Below are 13,533 nucleotides of genomic sequence, written 5' to 3'. Positions count from 1 at the left end.
TTTCGCAGATATTTGGGCGGTTTGGAAAAATTGAAACATGCTTCAGAGTCTATCGCAGAAATGCAGAAAGCCCTTGGAGAACTGCAACCACAATTAGCAGTGATGAGTGAAAAAGCCACCCAGATGACGTTGAAGATTGAAGAGGAAACGATAACTGTAGAAAAAGCTGCATCTATGGTTAGAAAAGATGAACGGGTGGCCAATAGACAAGCTGCTGCAGCTCAGGCTTTGAAAAAGGTATTTCTTGGTAAAGTAACTAATGTGTAATATTCTGAATCAGTTGATTCTATAAATATTGAACCCAATTGGATCTCTATTCACATCTGCAGGTAATTTTACACTTCTGACACCAACAAACTTTAAACATCTATGAACAAGCAAAACTTCCCTACCTCTAGGCATTGCTGCCAGTGCTTTGCCATTTTGCAGCCAGCAGGTGTTTTTACCTACAATTTTTCTATTAATTTATTCTTGATATTCCACGTATAGGTACAAAAATTTTGTACGATCAATTTCTCACGAATCGTCACACATGGCTTTTGTAATTAGGTTTGAATTTTTTGTGTGATCATTCACATGAAATTTTAATTTTAAATTGTCCAAAACACTGTTGTTGACACAATGGAGACTGCGCATAAAGATAGACGGCTTGACGGAGATTTCTACTAGATTCCAAATAATTTTCTTTCAATTGATACCTACATCCTTAGTAATCTGTAATAAAAAACAGGAATTTCCTCTTGAAATTTCAAGGTTGACCCTCCCAGAAGGGGGAATGAAATAGAAGAAGTTCTGGAAAAACATCCCCTCAAAACCATCAACCTTTTATTCGAAATATTTTTCGGTAAGATGTTTCCTTTTCGAGATTTTTTACTGATTCAACTCAAAAAAATCACCCGATATGATCAAATGAAAAAACAAATACATAAAAAATATAACGTAAAGACACACAGAGTAGAACAGAAATACACAGGGCAGTCTGTAGCCAAACTAGGCAGAGACCCTTTTTGCCGCCCTAACAGAAGTTTGCTCTGCAGAATGCTTAAAATTAATTAGGATTAATCTGGGTCCTAACGCCCCGGCAAAAGTACAAATCGAAACCCTTTCAGGTTTGGGATTTTGTACTAGGCGAAAGTGCAGGGGGAGGGGGAGTTTGGGGTGGGTGTTGGTTTCGAAGATTCAGTGCGGAAGTGTGAAAAACTCCACATTTTTTCATGAAAAGTATTTTAGAAAGAAAAAAAATTATTTTAAGTGTAATTATTTATGGATTCAAATTTTAATCCAATAGATGATTTAGGATAATATATGAAATGATTTCAGGTTTCAGATCTTTCTGCTGAGTTCTGACTACATATAACGCTAAAACATTTCGTTTTTTTCCTCTGATATTATTGAATTAAACAACCGGATGATGCGAATAGACGATCATTTTAAATTCGAATAGATGTTACAGATATTCACGATGCAAAGATTAGTGAATTTGGTGAAAAATTATTTGTGAAATTTGTTCAAATTAAAAATAAAATTTATTCGTTTTTCCAGTAATCAAGATTTCCGAGAAAAAGTAGATAATGCCGCCCTCCATTATTTGCCGTCCCTCTAGAAAGTGCCCTGCAGTTGTATCACCCTCCTAGTTCTGTTTCGATTTCAGAAAAAGCTTGAAAATTTGTTTCCTGTTTAAGATTATTGAGAAAAACAATCGGATGATACGGATGAACCATTATTTAATTCGAATGCGCCGACGCCCAACATTAGATAATTTGATAAAAAAAAATGAAGAATATTATAAAATAAGGGAATGTGCTATGAAATAATGAAACTTCTTATATTTTCAAAAGGATCAGTTGGAAGTGTGGCGGCTTCTCATAAAGCTCCACAGAAGTGATGAAATGAAATTGTATTCTTATATTTTGCATTTCATTCTGAGGAATCAATATTCTGATTAGAGAAATAATCCAGAATCCCAAGTGGCAATAGAATTCGACAACGTTAAGCGAACGCCGTTGTGCATGTGTTTTTTTAACTTTAATGACTCGTAAACAGCAATTTGAGGGGATCACGCCACATCTGGATAATTATGAGTATAATGTATAATGCGGCACCTTTGATGGTTTTTGATGTTAATTAAATTTGTGGGTATTCCTTCTGTTGTTGCTGACTGGATTAAAGCTCATTCAGTTTCTTTAATTTTTACACATGTAATTTTTGTTGACCAAGCTTGAAATGCCGCCCTTGAATTTTGCCGCCCTAAGCGACCGCCTACCCTACCTACCCCCTAGCGAAGGCCCTGGAAATACAGAAGATGTTTTATATCCTCGTACGCTGATACTCGTATACCCACATAAAACATATGAGATTTTCCTGAAGACGTCTAAACAGATCTATTTTTCTTTGAAGGGGAACATATGGTGATTACAATTTCATGGGTGTTCAATCATCCAAGCCTATAAAGAACTTTTAAAGACAACAATAATTTGCAATTATCTTTACGTTGAAAATTTTCTGTTTTTGTTTTTGGGTCGTTTTGATTACACTCGTATAAAAATTCCATGTGTTAGTCTCAAGACACGCCATCTACTTTTTTGGTACTCGCAGTGTATTTATAGAACATCCGTTCAACTATTGTAAGATTGAAATTTATTTTTCTGTAGGAATGCGAAGCCGATTTAGCTTTAGCAATGCCGATCCTCAACGACGCCTTATCCGCTTTGGACACTCTGAAACCTGCAGACATAACTCTGGTCAAGTCAATGAAAAATCCGCCTGCTGCAGTCAAATTGGTAATGGCAGCAGTATGTATCATTAAGGACGTCAAACCAGATAGAAAACCCGATCCTTCAACTGGAAGGTAATGAAAATTTCTACTAGAAGTGTTGACGAATAAGTCAAGATTGAGCAGATTTTTTTTTCAGAATGACGCTCGACTACTGGGGGCCAAGTAAAAAAATACTGGGTGATATTAACTTCTTGCAAAATCTTAAGGATTTCGATAAGGACCACATTAAACCGGAAATAATGGCAAAAATTCGAAAAGAATTCATCCCCCATAAGGATTTCAAACCACAAATTGTCGCAAAGGCATCTAGTGCTGCAGAGGGTCTTTGCAAATGGATTATAGGTACAATTGAATGAAATATCTCAAGGCCTAGCTACTGAACTTTCAAAACCATTTTTTTTAGTTTGTTCTCTTCATTCTCTATATTATCAACAGCTCCCGCATGAATATACCTTCAATTTTGTAGATATCTCCTTCAAAATCTCCTATCTCCTATGAAATGTCGACATCTCGATCTTTATTTCTGGTTTTTATCAAAACTAAAAAGAACAATATAAAACCAACTTGTGAAAAATCTAAACTATTGAAATTATAGAAATATGATAAAATAACATATAAACTGAAAGAAAAAAAAATCACAGAACAAACTCCAAAACCTCTGATTTGAACAATGGAGACAACACGTATTGAACAGGAATGCAACGCGTTGCGATCAATTATTACCAACATACCTAGTAATGTGAATTATTTTTTCTTTATGATTTCTAGGAGTAAAGCAAACTGTTTTGTCATGTTATGTCAATTTTTTTTTTATTTTTATCAATTCTAGTTTCTAGTTCCTAGTCTATATGAACTTCTCCTCCCAGTTATACATTATATTATAGTCATATTAGGGGTTTCACCTGGGAATGAAAGATAATAAGTTGAAAATTGGTATGAACCTTTGTTTTGTCCTTCTAATTAATGTTGTCTCAAAACTCACAAGTGCTATCGTGTCCACGTGTTAAGATATTGAAGGTCAAAGGGTACGGCCATGGTGAGCCGCTTCTCGCGTCTCGCTTTGTTGCGTCTTGCTAGCGGGTAATAAACATACGAAGAAATGATCTGGTATGGACATAGTGCGCCTGCTCGGCCGTTTCCGAGTGCTAGGCCAGCTGCTTCTCGCTTTTACCGGAATGAATTACTAAATACTAATTCTTTTCTCGCTTGCTGGTAAGCCCGCTCGATTTATTTCATAAAGGAATTTGAACGTAGTGTCGTAGAAGTGAATAAATATCGATAATAATAATAATAAAAAAGTTTATTTGCGATAGGATGGACATTAATAAAGAAATTTTGATTTCAAAAGTATTTATTAATAGCGTGATATGGGATAAACGATTGAAAGGCCATGCAAATCGTAACATGGTGGACAAGGCATGGCAGAGTATAGCTGCCGAAATGGGTTTAGAGAACGGTAAGTTAAAAACTAACAGAATTTATAACTATTTATTGTACTTATGAAATACTTCCATATTCCACAAACACTACTTTACCTTATTCAATTACTCACTATTCAAATTTATGTTAACTCAAAATGATAAGATCCAAAATTATTTATATCTATTTAAACATAACTCAAAGGATATTTTTCAAAGTACTGAGATAATGTATCCCTGATGTTTTCTGCCTGAGTAGCTGGCCTGCCTCTCCTTTCCCAACTGACATTGTGTCCTCCAATGTGGACATCTGTGAGATGCCTTTCCAATCCTTCTCTTTCAATTACTGTGTTATGCAAAACACAAACACATTTTACAATTTTGTCAGCAAGATCCAATGAAGTCTCTATTGACTTTGAAAGTATGCGCCACTTCGAGTATGTGATCCCAAATGCACATTCTACTGTCTTTCTGGCACGTGATAAGCGATCATTGAACCTTCGTTTTCTTTCAGTAAGTCCTTCACGTTTATATGGCTTCATGAGGTATGGTAGCAATGGGTAAGCCTCATCTGCAAGAATAACATAGGGGGCTTCGATTCGACTATGTGGCAAAAAAGTCGGTTCTGGAAACTTTATAAACTTATTTTCTATAAAATGAAGTAGATGAGAAGCTAAATAAGTTCCGCCATCGCTTTGTTTTCCATACCCTCCTACGTCAATAATAATGTATTTGTAGTCAGCATCGACAAGGGCCTGAAGAACTAAAGAGAAATACTGTTTATAATTGTAAAACATAGAACCAGAATTCGCAGGACAATTTAAACGAATATGCTTTCCATCAAGACAACCAATCACGTTTGGAAAACTCCAAATTTCATAAAAATTTTTCTGCAATTTTTTTCAAAGATTCACTGGTTGGCATTGGCATATGAATCGGATATAGTTCATCCCATATTGCTTCCACGGTTTCTTTGACAATTCCAGCAACTGTTGATTTTCCCATCCGAAAACTGAAGGCCAGTGCTCTGAATGATAATCCCGTTGAAAGATACCTGAAATGAAATGATTATGATGAAATATTAGCCGAAGAACTTCAAGATATAATAATTATTTTTTCAGACGGAGTACTACGGAAGAAGTGGAAGTACCTTAGAGACCAATTTGCGGTAGAAGTGGGAAAATTACCTCCTCCTCGTTCAGGTGATTCTGGTGATCGTCCTGAATCTAAGTTTTTTATGTTCCTTTTATTTTTCTATATTGTTATTTTATATTATTTTTTTACTTATTCAATATATTTTTTTTAAGAGAAAATTTGATGTTTCAATTACAAGAAATTCATCTTCATCTTTCAGTCGGTGGAAATTATATGAGTCGATATATTGCAAATGAAATAAACAAATATACTCAGGGTACTGAACCAATGAACAAAAATATGAAGAGAATTAACTTACCTCAGAGTTACCATAAGACGTTCTTCCGGCAGAATTCTTTGTTGATGAAAGTTGCACCACTGTTTTTTTAAACGATTTTCTATTAGATTCAAAATATACTTAAATGTCAATTCTTGCATGCGGAAATATTCGAAAAATTTTTCTGGATGGGCCGTCAGCTGTGAAAACAAGGTATGATATTCACCAACTTTTTGGCGTGATCTATTTATTTCATGAACGTCAGTAGACCTTCCATGTTTTAGTTTCAAAGAAACATTATCACTAGCTATTAAGATAGCCAAAAGATCCTCACGGCATAAATTCATGATGAAAAATGAATTATGCTGCAGCGGTAAACACAACGAGACGTTTTGACGAGCGGTGCACTATGACCACCACCTGCTACAATCTAGCAGGTTCACCAGTCGTCGAGCGCAAGTCTAAACAGCCGTGATAAAGCGAGACGCGAGAAGCGGCTCACCATGGCCGTACCCAAAGGTCATAAAATCGCTTTCCATTGCTTAAATTAGATTTGCACTCATTATAAAAGTTGTACAGTATAAAATTCTCCACAACTTTTCTTTAAACTTTTTCTTCATACGATCAACCGTTTTTGCGGTAGACCGCGAAGAGTGCGGCGCGCACAGTCATATATGGCCCAATAATAATAAGAATAATAAAAATATGATTTATTCTGTAAGCTACAGGGTAAAAACATATAATCACAGAGGCTTGAGTTACGGTTATCAGTACATTGTAAAAACTTTATTATTCACTAAAAATTTATAATCATTAAAAAATGCCAAAATGCAATGTTAACACTCAAATATACTCCTCTAAAAGTTTTGACCAATATCCTCGTACCAAAAAACACATTCTATTTTTACACGCATTTAGTGGCTGTGACACGACTTCTGCGCTATTCAAAAAAGGAAAGAAGAACTGTTAAGTAAAACGCTTTCAATTCTGCTCTCGGCTTCGATTTATCCGGCGCATAGATGGCTTTGATGTGTATTTTATTCTCTTTTAGCTGTACATTGAAGATTCTCTGGTTGGTATTTTTAATATTGTCGTCAATATTAAATATGTTCATACTTATTGTGTACAATTATGCCCACTCTCTGAGGTTCTATGGTACTTCTCCTTTCCGCTGTATATTACAGTGAAATCGTTATTTTATTTAATCTTTCTTTTTATCTCTGTCAAGCCACATATGTCTATATGATGTTCTTTCAATTCTATTAGTATTTCCTTTTTCCACGAGTTGATGCTCTACATCTTACGTATTTTTATTTCGTTATAATTTCCATTGTTCCTTGCATGGTTCTTTGCCAGTGAATAAGTCCTATTCGGAGACATCAATTTTCTGTAAGCAGGTTGTGCATGCTATCCTGGCATGTTGCAAGCCTCACCAGTCTAGGATTTGTTATCGATCCTGTCGTCTGTAGTATATTTTGGTCCATGGGTAGTATTTAATTTCGCACCTACCCTTCATTCTATCTACGTAAAAATGGTGATGGCGTTCCTCTATCTGCCATCTGGTGACGCGTCCGATAGGAGACATATTCCCAACAAACACTTTTTAGGGGTACCTAGGTATAAAACGTTAGTTGATTGTAGAACTGCATACAAACTGAAGCATGATTTTAGGTGATATTCAGGTCTCTTTTCCAATATCAAAGATTTTTGTCCACCGCTTATGTACTTTTTTGTTCAGCCATGGACCTATACGACGACGTTATCAAAATAGTTGCCCCCAAAAAGGAAAAACTAGCCAAGGCCGAATCTGAGTTTGCCCATACGATGGGTATTTTAGATGAGAAGAGGAACCAGCTCAAAAAACTAGAAGACGCTCTTGCGGAACTGAATGAAAAGTTAGATGAAGCCGTGAAACAACAAACTGAACTGCAGGTTAATTTTAGAATGAGAAATATACCTACTTATACTATATACTACTCTCAACTAAAAATTATAATTTATGTTTAGGTAATTTACTTTCAGTAAGTCTCAATCAAAAAATACACATTTTCAGGAATAATCTTCACTTCATACACGTCGAGAATCGTCTTTTTTTATCTTTTATTGACTAAAAACCATTCCCTACAGAGGTAGTTCTAGTTTTCTTGAAAGAAAATGTCAACTGAAAACAAGATATCAACAGAAACGGTGGTTGTACGATGAAATGTGTTGATAGGTTCATATAATATTCTTCATTGGTCCTTCATCTGCACTGATTTTTAATGGAATCCTTGCAAAGATCTCGGCCAAACTTTATCCAAATATCCTTTCAAATACTGGTTTGCCTTAGAAAGCCGAAATTTTAATGGAGGGATTTAGAAATTAGTAAAAAAAAATCAAATTGTCAGTAAAATTTGGTAGGTATCGAAGTCTCTTTACGGTCCAGAACTGGATTTTCACCAAAATCTTATGAATAGTAAGGACAATACACTAATTTTATAAATTTTTTTTACTATCTGATCCATGCCGGTGGTTCATTATCAGAATTTTGGCTTTCATTGGCCGACCAATTAATTTAAGTTAAAAGTCCGCGTGAAACATATAAAAGTCTTCAATTAAAACTCTTGGGTTAATTATACATATAATTCCATAAATTTATTGAAAAAAATCTCTATGGGATGTTATTAATGATGTTATCCATGACATACCAATTCCATCAATGGGCGCGTTCAGCAGACTCAACAGTTGTGGAACAGTTGTCAATATTCTATGAATTTTCTGCTGAACGCATTCTATCAGTTTCCGCTTCGGAGCGTATGCTACGTAGAGGTCGCCATCTTTGGTATCAAATTCATCTTATGCTACTTTTTAGTAACATGATGAGAAACTGATAAAAGTGACAGTTGTTTTGAGACGAAATTTGTATTTCAAATATAGCAATAATAGAAACTGGAACATAAACGTTTATTAACATTCTGAAATGTTACTCTGATATATTGAAGAATAAAATAGTAATAATACCTAAAGCAAACTTGAAAAGTATAACAGAAAATTGTCTCTCATCTCATTACATAACGTTCAAGAAGGACCCACAGAACCTTTTGCTGTCAAGAGAAGGATCAACTCGTCCAGCAGAGAATATTAACGTTACCCAATTGATACTTATCGGAATTACTTATGCTACCAATATTTCTGCTGAAAGCGCCCAATGCGTGGTTAGATATAGGTTTGCTTATACATATTATTGTTTTTTAGTATGATTAAAAATCAATTGCAATAATACATTATCAGGGCCGGCGCGAGCAATTTTGGCACCTGAAGCAAAGAATTTTTTGGCTCCCCAGCTGAAAAAGTATCAATAATATATAATAATATATTTCAGAGTCATCTTTAGCCTTCAATGATATCGAAACCGATCTTGTCAAACTAAGTGAATTAATCGAAAAATTTTGATAAAACATTATATTTTTTTAATTATTAGGACAACGTCAACCTATGCAATGACAAACTGCTTCGGGCCAAAAAACTAATTGGAGGATTAGGTGGAGAGAAATCAAGATGGACTGAAGCTGCAAACTCATTACAACAAAAATACGATGGTCTAGCCGGAGACATCTTACTGTCTTGCGGGATAGTAGCCTATTTATCCCCCTTTGATGCTAATTTCAGGAAAAGGGCTATAAAGAACTGGCATGCGCACGTAAGATCGTTACAGATACCATGCGATGAAGATTATGAGTTGGCAAAAGTATTAGGTTTCGAGGTTACTATCCAGAAATGGAACATTTTCGGTTTACCAAGAGATGCATTCTCGATCGAGAATGGTATAATTCAAGATATATCCAAGAGATATTCTCTGTTTATCGATCCACAGAGTCAGGTAGGTTCTTTTGAAAGTTCATAGTTGTTCAAGCCATTATCATCACCATTATTTGGTGGTTAATTTTAATTAGACTCAAATTTAAAGTACTTTTACTTTGTATTGTGACCTCAGTTACGAACTTACGCTCATCATTAGACATTACACAGGAAACTCACTCAGCTTAATTTCAAATAATTATCTTATTTTGGTATACAAAAAACTTTTCTACTCTTTATTTTGTCCTAGGAATGAAATGTATGTCATTCAAAGCGTCTCTCGATTAGAAATCGTCAATTTTGTCTTAAATAACACTTTATTAGATTAGTTCTTTGATTGATGTATTCACAAAATTACATTCCGAAGAAAGTTTCATAATAGTATTATTCTAGGTATGTATATTTTCACTCTGCTAGGCCATTTTGATTAATTTCGTCTCTTTTATTTTCATTTTATCCGTATTCAGTTAAGACATTACATTAAGTCATAGATCTCCCTACACTTATCCAAATGAGCCCACTTGCGTATTTTTGATGACGTTTTTATTGCTAATAAAAAAAACTTAAAATTTCCACAAAATTTCAATCCGAAGGTAGGTCTAGGTATCATAATAGTTCCATGTTTCATTCCAGAATTCATATTTATCGCATAACTAAAGCCATTGAAAATCAAGCTGAATAACGAAACAAAATTTTCTATATTTCCATAACAACTTATCGCTCTTTTGTTTAAATTTAGCAATAACAACTCGAATGTTCATGACGAATTTTAGTAGGATTGTATCATCAGAACTCCTCTCTTACTTATTGTTCCATATAATAGGTCCATGAAACAGTTGTGTAATGATCTTCAATGGGAGTTCAAAAGCTCCTAACAACAATTCAGTGCTATTTTTCAATTTTTTGATGATTGAATTCAGTTATTGACTCATGGTATTGTTATGTAGTTTCAGCATTTCTCATTTACTCCTTCCACCTTTCATTAAACTATCCCATCATCTTATAATCTCTTTGTATTCCTTTTGACAAGAAGAAGTAAGTAGCATTATTAGCATTTTCCAAATTTGAAATAATCTTTCAGAATTTTTGAATGCTCTCAGATCTCATCAATTCAAATAGATATTTTATTTATCGTCGATAATTTCTGTCATAAGCGAATCATGGTTCCATCAGGCAAATTCTAAATTTTTAAAATTGGGAAATAAGTTTCCATTATTTCAATCGGTAGGCCAGTACGTGGATCAAGAAAATGGAAAAGAAAAATTTTATAGAAGTTGTGAAATTCACTTACCCTGACTACATGAAGAAAATCGAATCATGCGTGCAAAATGGATATCCAGTTCTCATAGAAAGTGTTGAAGAGACTCTAGAAGCCCCTTTGGATCCTCTGCTCTTCAAGAAAGTATTCAAACAAGCTGGTAAGTATATGATTGAAATAACACTACTAAAAAGGATTATCAAAGCGCCAGATTTGAGTTAGGCATCAATTTGTTCATTGACCTCATTGAGGACGCGCTCTTTGAAAGCATGGCAATATATGTTTACTAACATTCGTTTTTACTTGTCTGTTTCATACTTAATTCCGAAATATCTCCTTTATAACCTACTAAATATTGAATCATTTGTTACATAAGACGTATATTGAATAAATTACTGAAATAAGTGATTTTATTACTTCTTTGCATTTTTATCGTTATTTTATCGTTATAACTTCTCTTTATATATAAATTTATCTTTTTTTCGTTTTATGTGCTTCACATTAGAATTATATATTAGTAGAAAGTTTTAGATCTCTCTTGAGATATTTGCTTCATTGCAATAAAGGCATTTATTTAAAATATTTCAGGTATGGATGTTATAGCTCTTGGTGATAATGTCATAGCGTTCAACAATAAGTTTCGCCTTTATATGTGTTCGAAATTAAGAAATCCTCATTACTTACCGGAGGTTTTCAATAAGGTGACCATCATTAACTTCGCACTCACTTTGGATGGTCTGCAGGATCAACTTCTTGGGATAGTAGTTGCTGTTGAAAAACCGGAATTACAACAGCTGAAGGAAGAACTTATCGTGCAGAAAGCAGACAATAGAGCGGCGCTTCTAAAGGTACATAGGCGTACAACTTTGCATCCGCCGTTTTTTACCTAAATTCGAGGCTTCATTATAAAAAACTGGTTATTCTATTATGATTCATAGTATCATACATCGCTGGCTTTCTCCTATCACCAGGCCGTGTGCCATTGACTCGAAGGAGCAACGTCTGGAAAATACGGCGGATGGGGTAGGACTTCCCATTTCAACGTTTCAAAAGATGTCTTGACCACTTTCGCAACATGGGGTCAAGCATTGTCATGTTGTAAAATCAATTTATCATGACTCTCGTTGTATTGGCGTATTCAAGTTCACGATTGATTGCGGCCGTTTGTCTTCCACGTTGACGGTTTGGCCGTCAACGTGGAAGCATGAGCGGGATATCCCCATGATTTTATGCGCTTGGGATTATCGTATTGAACCCATTTTTCGTCTTCAGTCACAATGTGATACATAAATCCCTTCCGTCTTTGCCTTTCAAGCAACTGTTCACAAGCAAACGTCGTTCAACATATCTCGGCTTCAACTCGTACGGCACCCAATTTCCATGACTTTCAGGCATTTTGAAATGGCATGTTGCATCACTCCCAATGATCCTGCCAATTCTTGTTGCGTTTAACACGAGTCTTGATTAAGTAATGCCTCCAATTCTGCATCTTCGAAAACCTTCTCTTTTCCGCCTCCCTGCTGGTCTTTGACTTCGAAATCACCGTTTTTGAAGCGTTGAAACCGCTCTCGGCACGTTCTTTCATTAATAGCGACCTCATCATAGGTATTTGAGAGCATTCTATGATCCTTAACAGCAGATTTCTTTATATTAAAGCAGAAAATAAAAACCGCAAATGAAGAGAATTTGGCTCGTAGCCTGATATGTAAAATCGAGAATAACTTAATTATGCGCACACAAATTGATTAATATTTCGATGGCGTTATGTTTAGAAATACTTAAGCATTTATATGACATCTACGATCTATTTCTTCCGACTACCTCTTACCGCTTCAGCCTTCTATTGCAAAACGGTGGAAGCAAAGTTGTACACCTAATATCTTGGAAACTAATTTTTTTGTGACTTCGAAAAAGTGTGTTAAAACTAGATGATAAAGAGACTTTACCTCATATGATTTTAGGTAGAAGGAGACATCCTTCGAACTCTAGCAGAAACCAAAGGCGACATTCTAGAAGACGAAAAAGCTATTCAAGTTCTAGACGAATCCAAGAATCTTTCCACAGAAATCAATATCAAACAAGAAAAATCTTTAGTCATAGAGAAATCTATCGAAGAGTTCAGACAGAAGTACCAAGCGGTGTCTGAACATTCTTCCGTCCTCTACTACTGCATCTCGGACATGGCGAACGTAGATCCCATGTACCAGTACTCCCTAGATTGGTTCATCAACCTCTACATATCGTCCATACAGAAGGCTGAAAATTTCAGGCTGATAGAAAAACGAGTTCAGAGTCTGATAAATGCGTTTACCTATGACTTGTATTCGAACATAACGAGGTCATTGTTTGAGAAAGATAAACTTCTTTTCTCGTTCCTCCTGTGTTGTAAAATCATGATCCATCACGGAAAACTCCCCACACAGGACTTTATGTTTCTTCTTACGGGTGGCGTAGTCATAGAAAATCCCCATCCTAACCCGTTGAAATGGTTGCCCAATAAGTCTTGGGATGAGATGTGCAGGGCCCAGAGTATGAAGCAGTTCGAAGGTTCGTATCCAAGATTCAATAAAATTTTTGATTAATGTAGTGTTTCCTGTGTACTTTAAACTATTGATCGCGATATGAAATAAGGACTCAAATCAAAATTTGATAGCAACAAAATATAAAGTTCATAATTCTATGGTATAGATACCGAGAACTTTCAACTGAACCAAGTTTTGATATATTCCTCCCTAGTGAGGAAAACATCGGTGTTATACATACACCACAATAAAATACAAGCAACAAAAAATCTCGCGGAAAGGAAGTTCAACTGCAGTTCTACACACCTAAG

At 35.2% G+C, this 13,533-nt stretch overlaps 1 protein-coding gene across 3 annotated transcripts in view; it reads left to right on the top strand.

Annotated features, from left to right (window-relative positions):
• LOC123675032 (dynein axonemal heavy chain 7-like) overlaps positions 1-13,533 on the top strand; it is a 122,518-nt gene that overhangs the window by 74,219 nt on the left and 34,766 nt on the right. For all 3 annotated transcript variants that reach the window (XM_045610259.1, XM_045610258.1, XM_045610260.1), the window contains 8 exons: positions 9-237; positions 2,652-2,848; positions 2,913-3,118; positions 7,344-7,537; positions 9,066-9,464; positions 10,671-10,860; positions 11,289-11,548; positions 12,662-13,247. In XM_045610259.1, the coding sequence (XP_045466215.1) occupies positions 9-237; positions 2,652-2,848; positions 2,913-3,118; positions 7,344-7,537; positions 9,066-9,464; positions 10,671-10,860; positions 11,289-11,548; positions 12,662-13,247 (2,261 nt within the window). The remainder of the gene's footprint in view (positions 1-8; positions 238-2,651; positions 2,849-2,912; positions 3,119-7,343; positions 7,538-9,065; positions 9,465-10,670; positions 10,861-11,288; positions 11,549-12,661; positions 13,248-13,533) is intronic.

This window comes from Harmonia axyridis, chromosome 3 (assembly GCF_914767665.1).
Source record: "Harmonia axyridis chromosome 3, icHarAxyr1.1, whole genome shotgun sequence".
Classification (NCBI taxonomy): Eukaryota; Metazoa; Arthropoda; class Insecta; order Coleoptera; family Coccinellidae; genus Harmonia; species Harmonia axyridis.
This window is presented reverse-complemented; position numbering and strand designations above follow the sequence as displayed.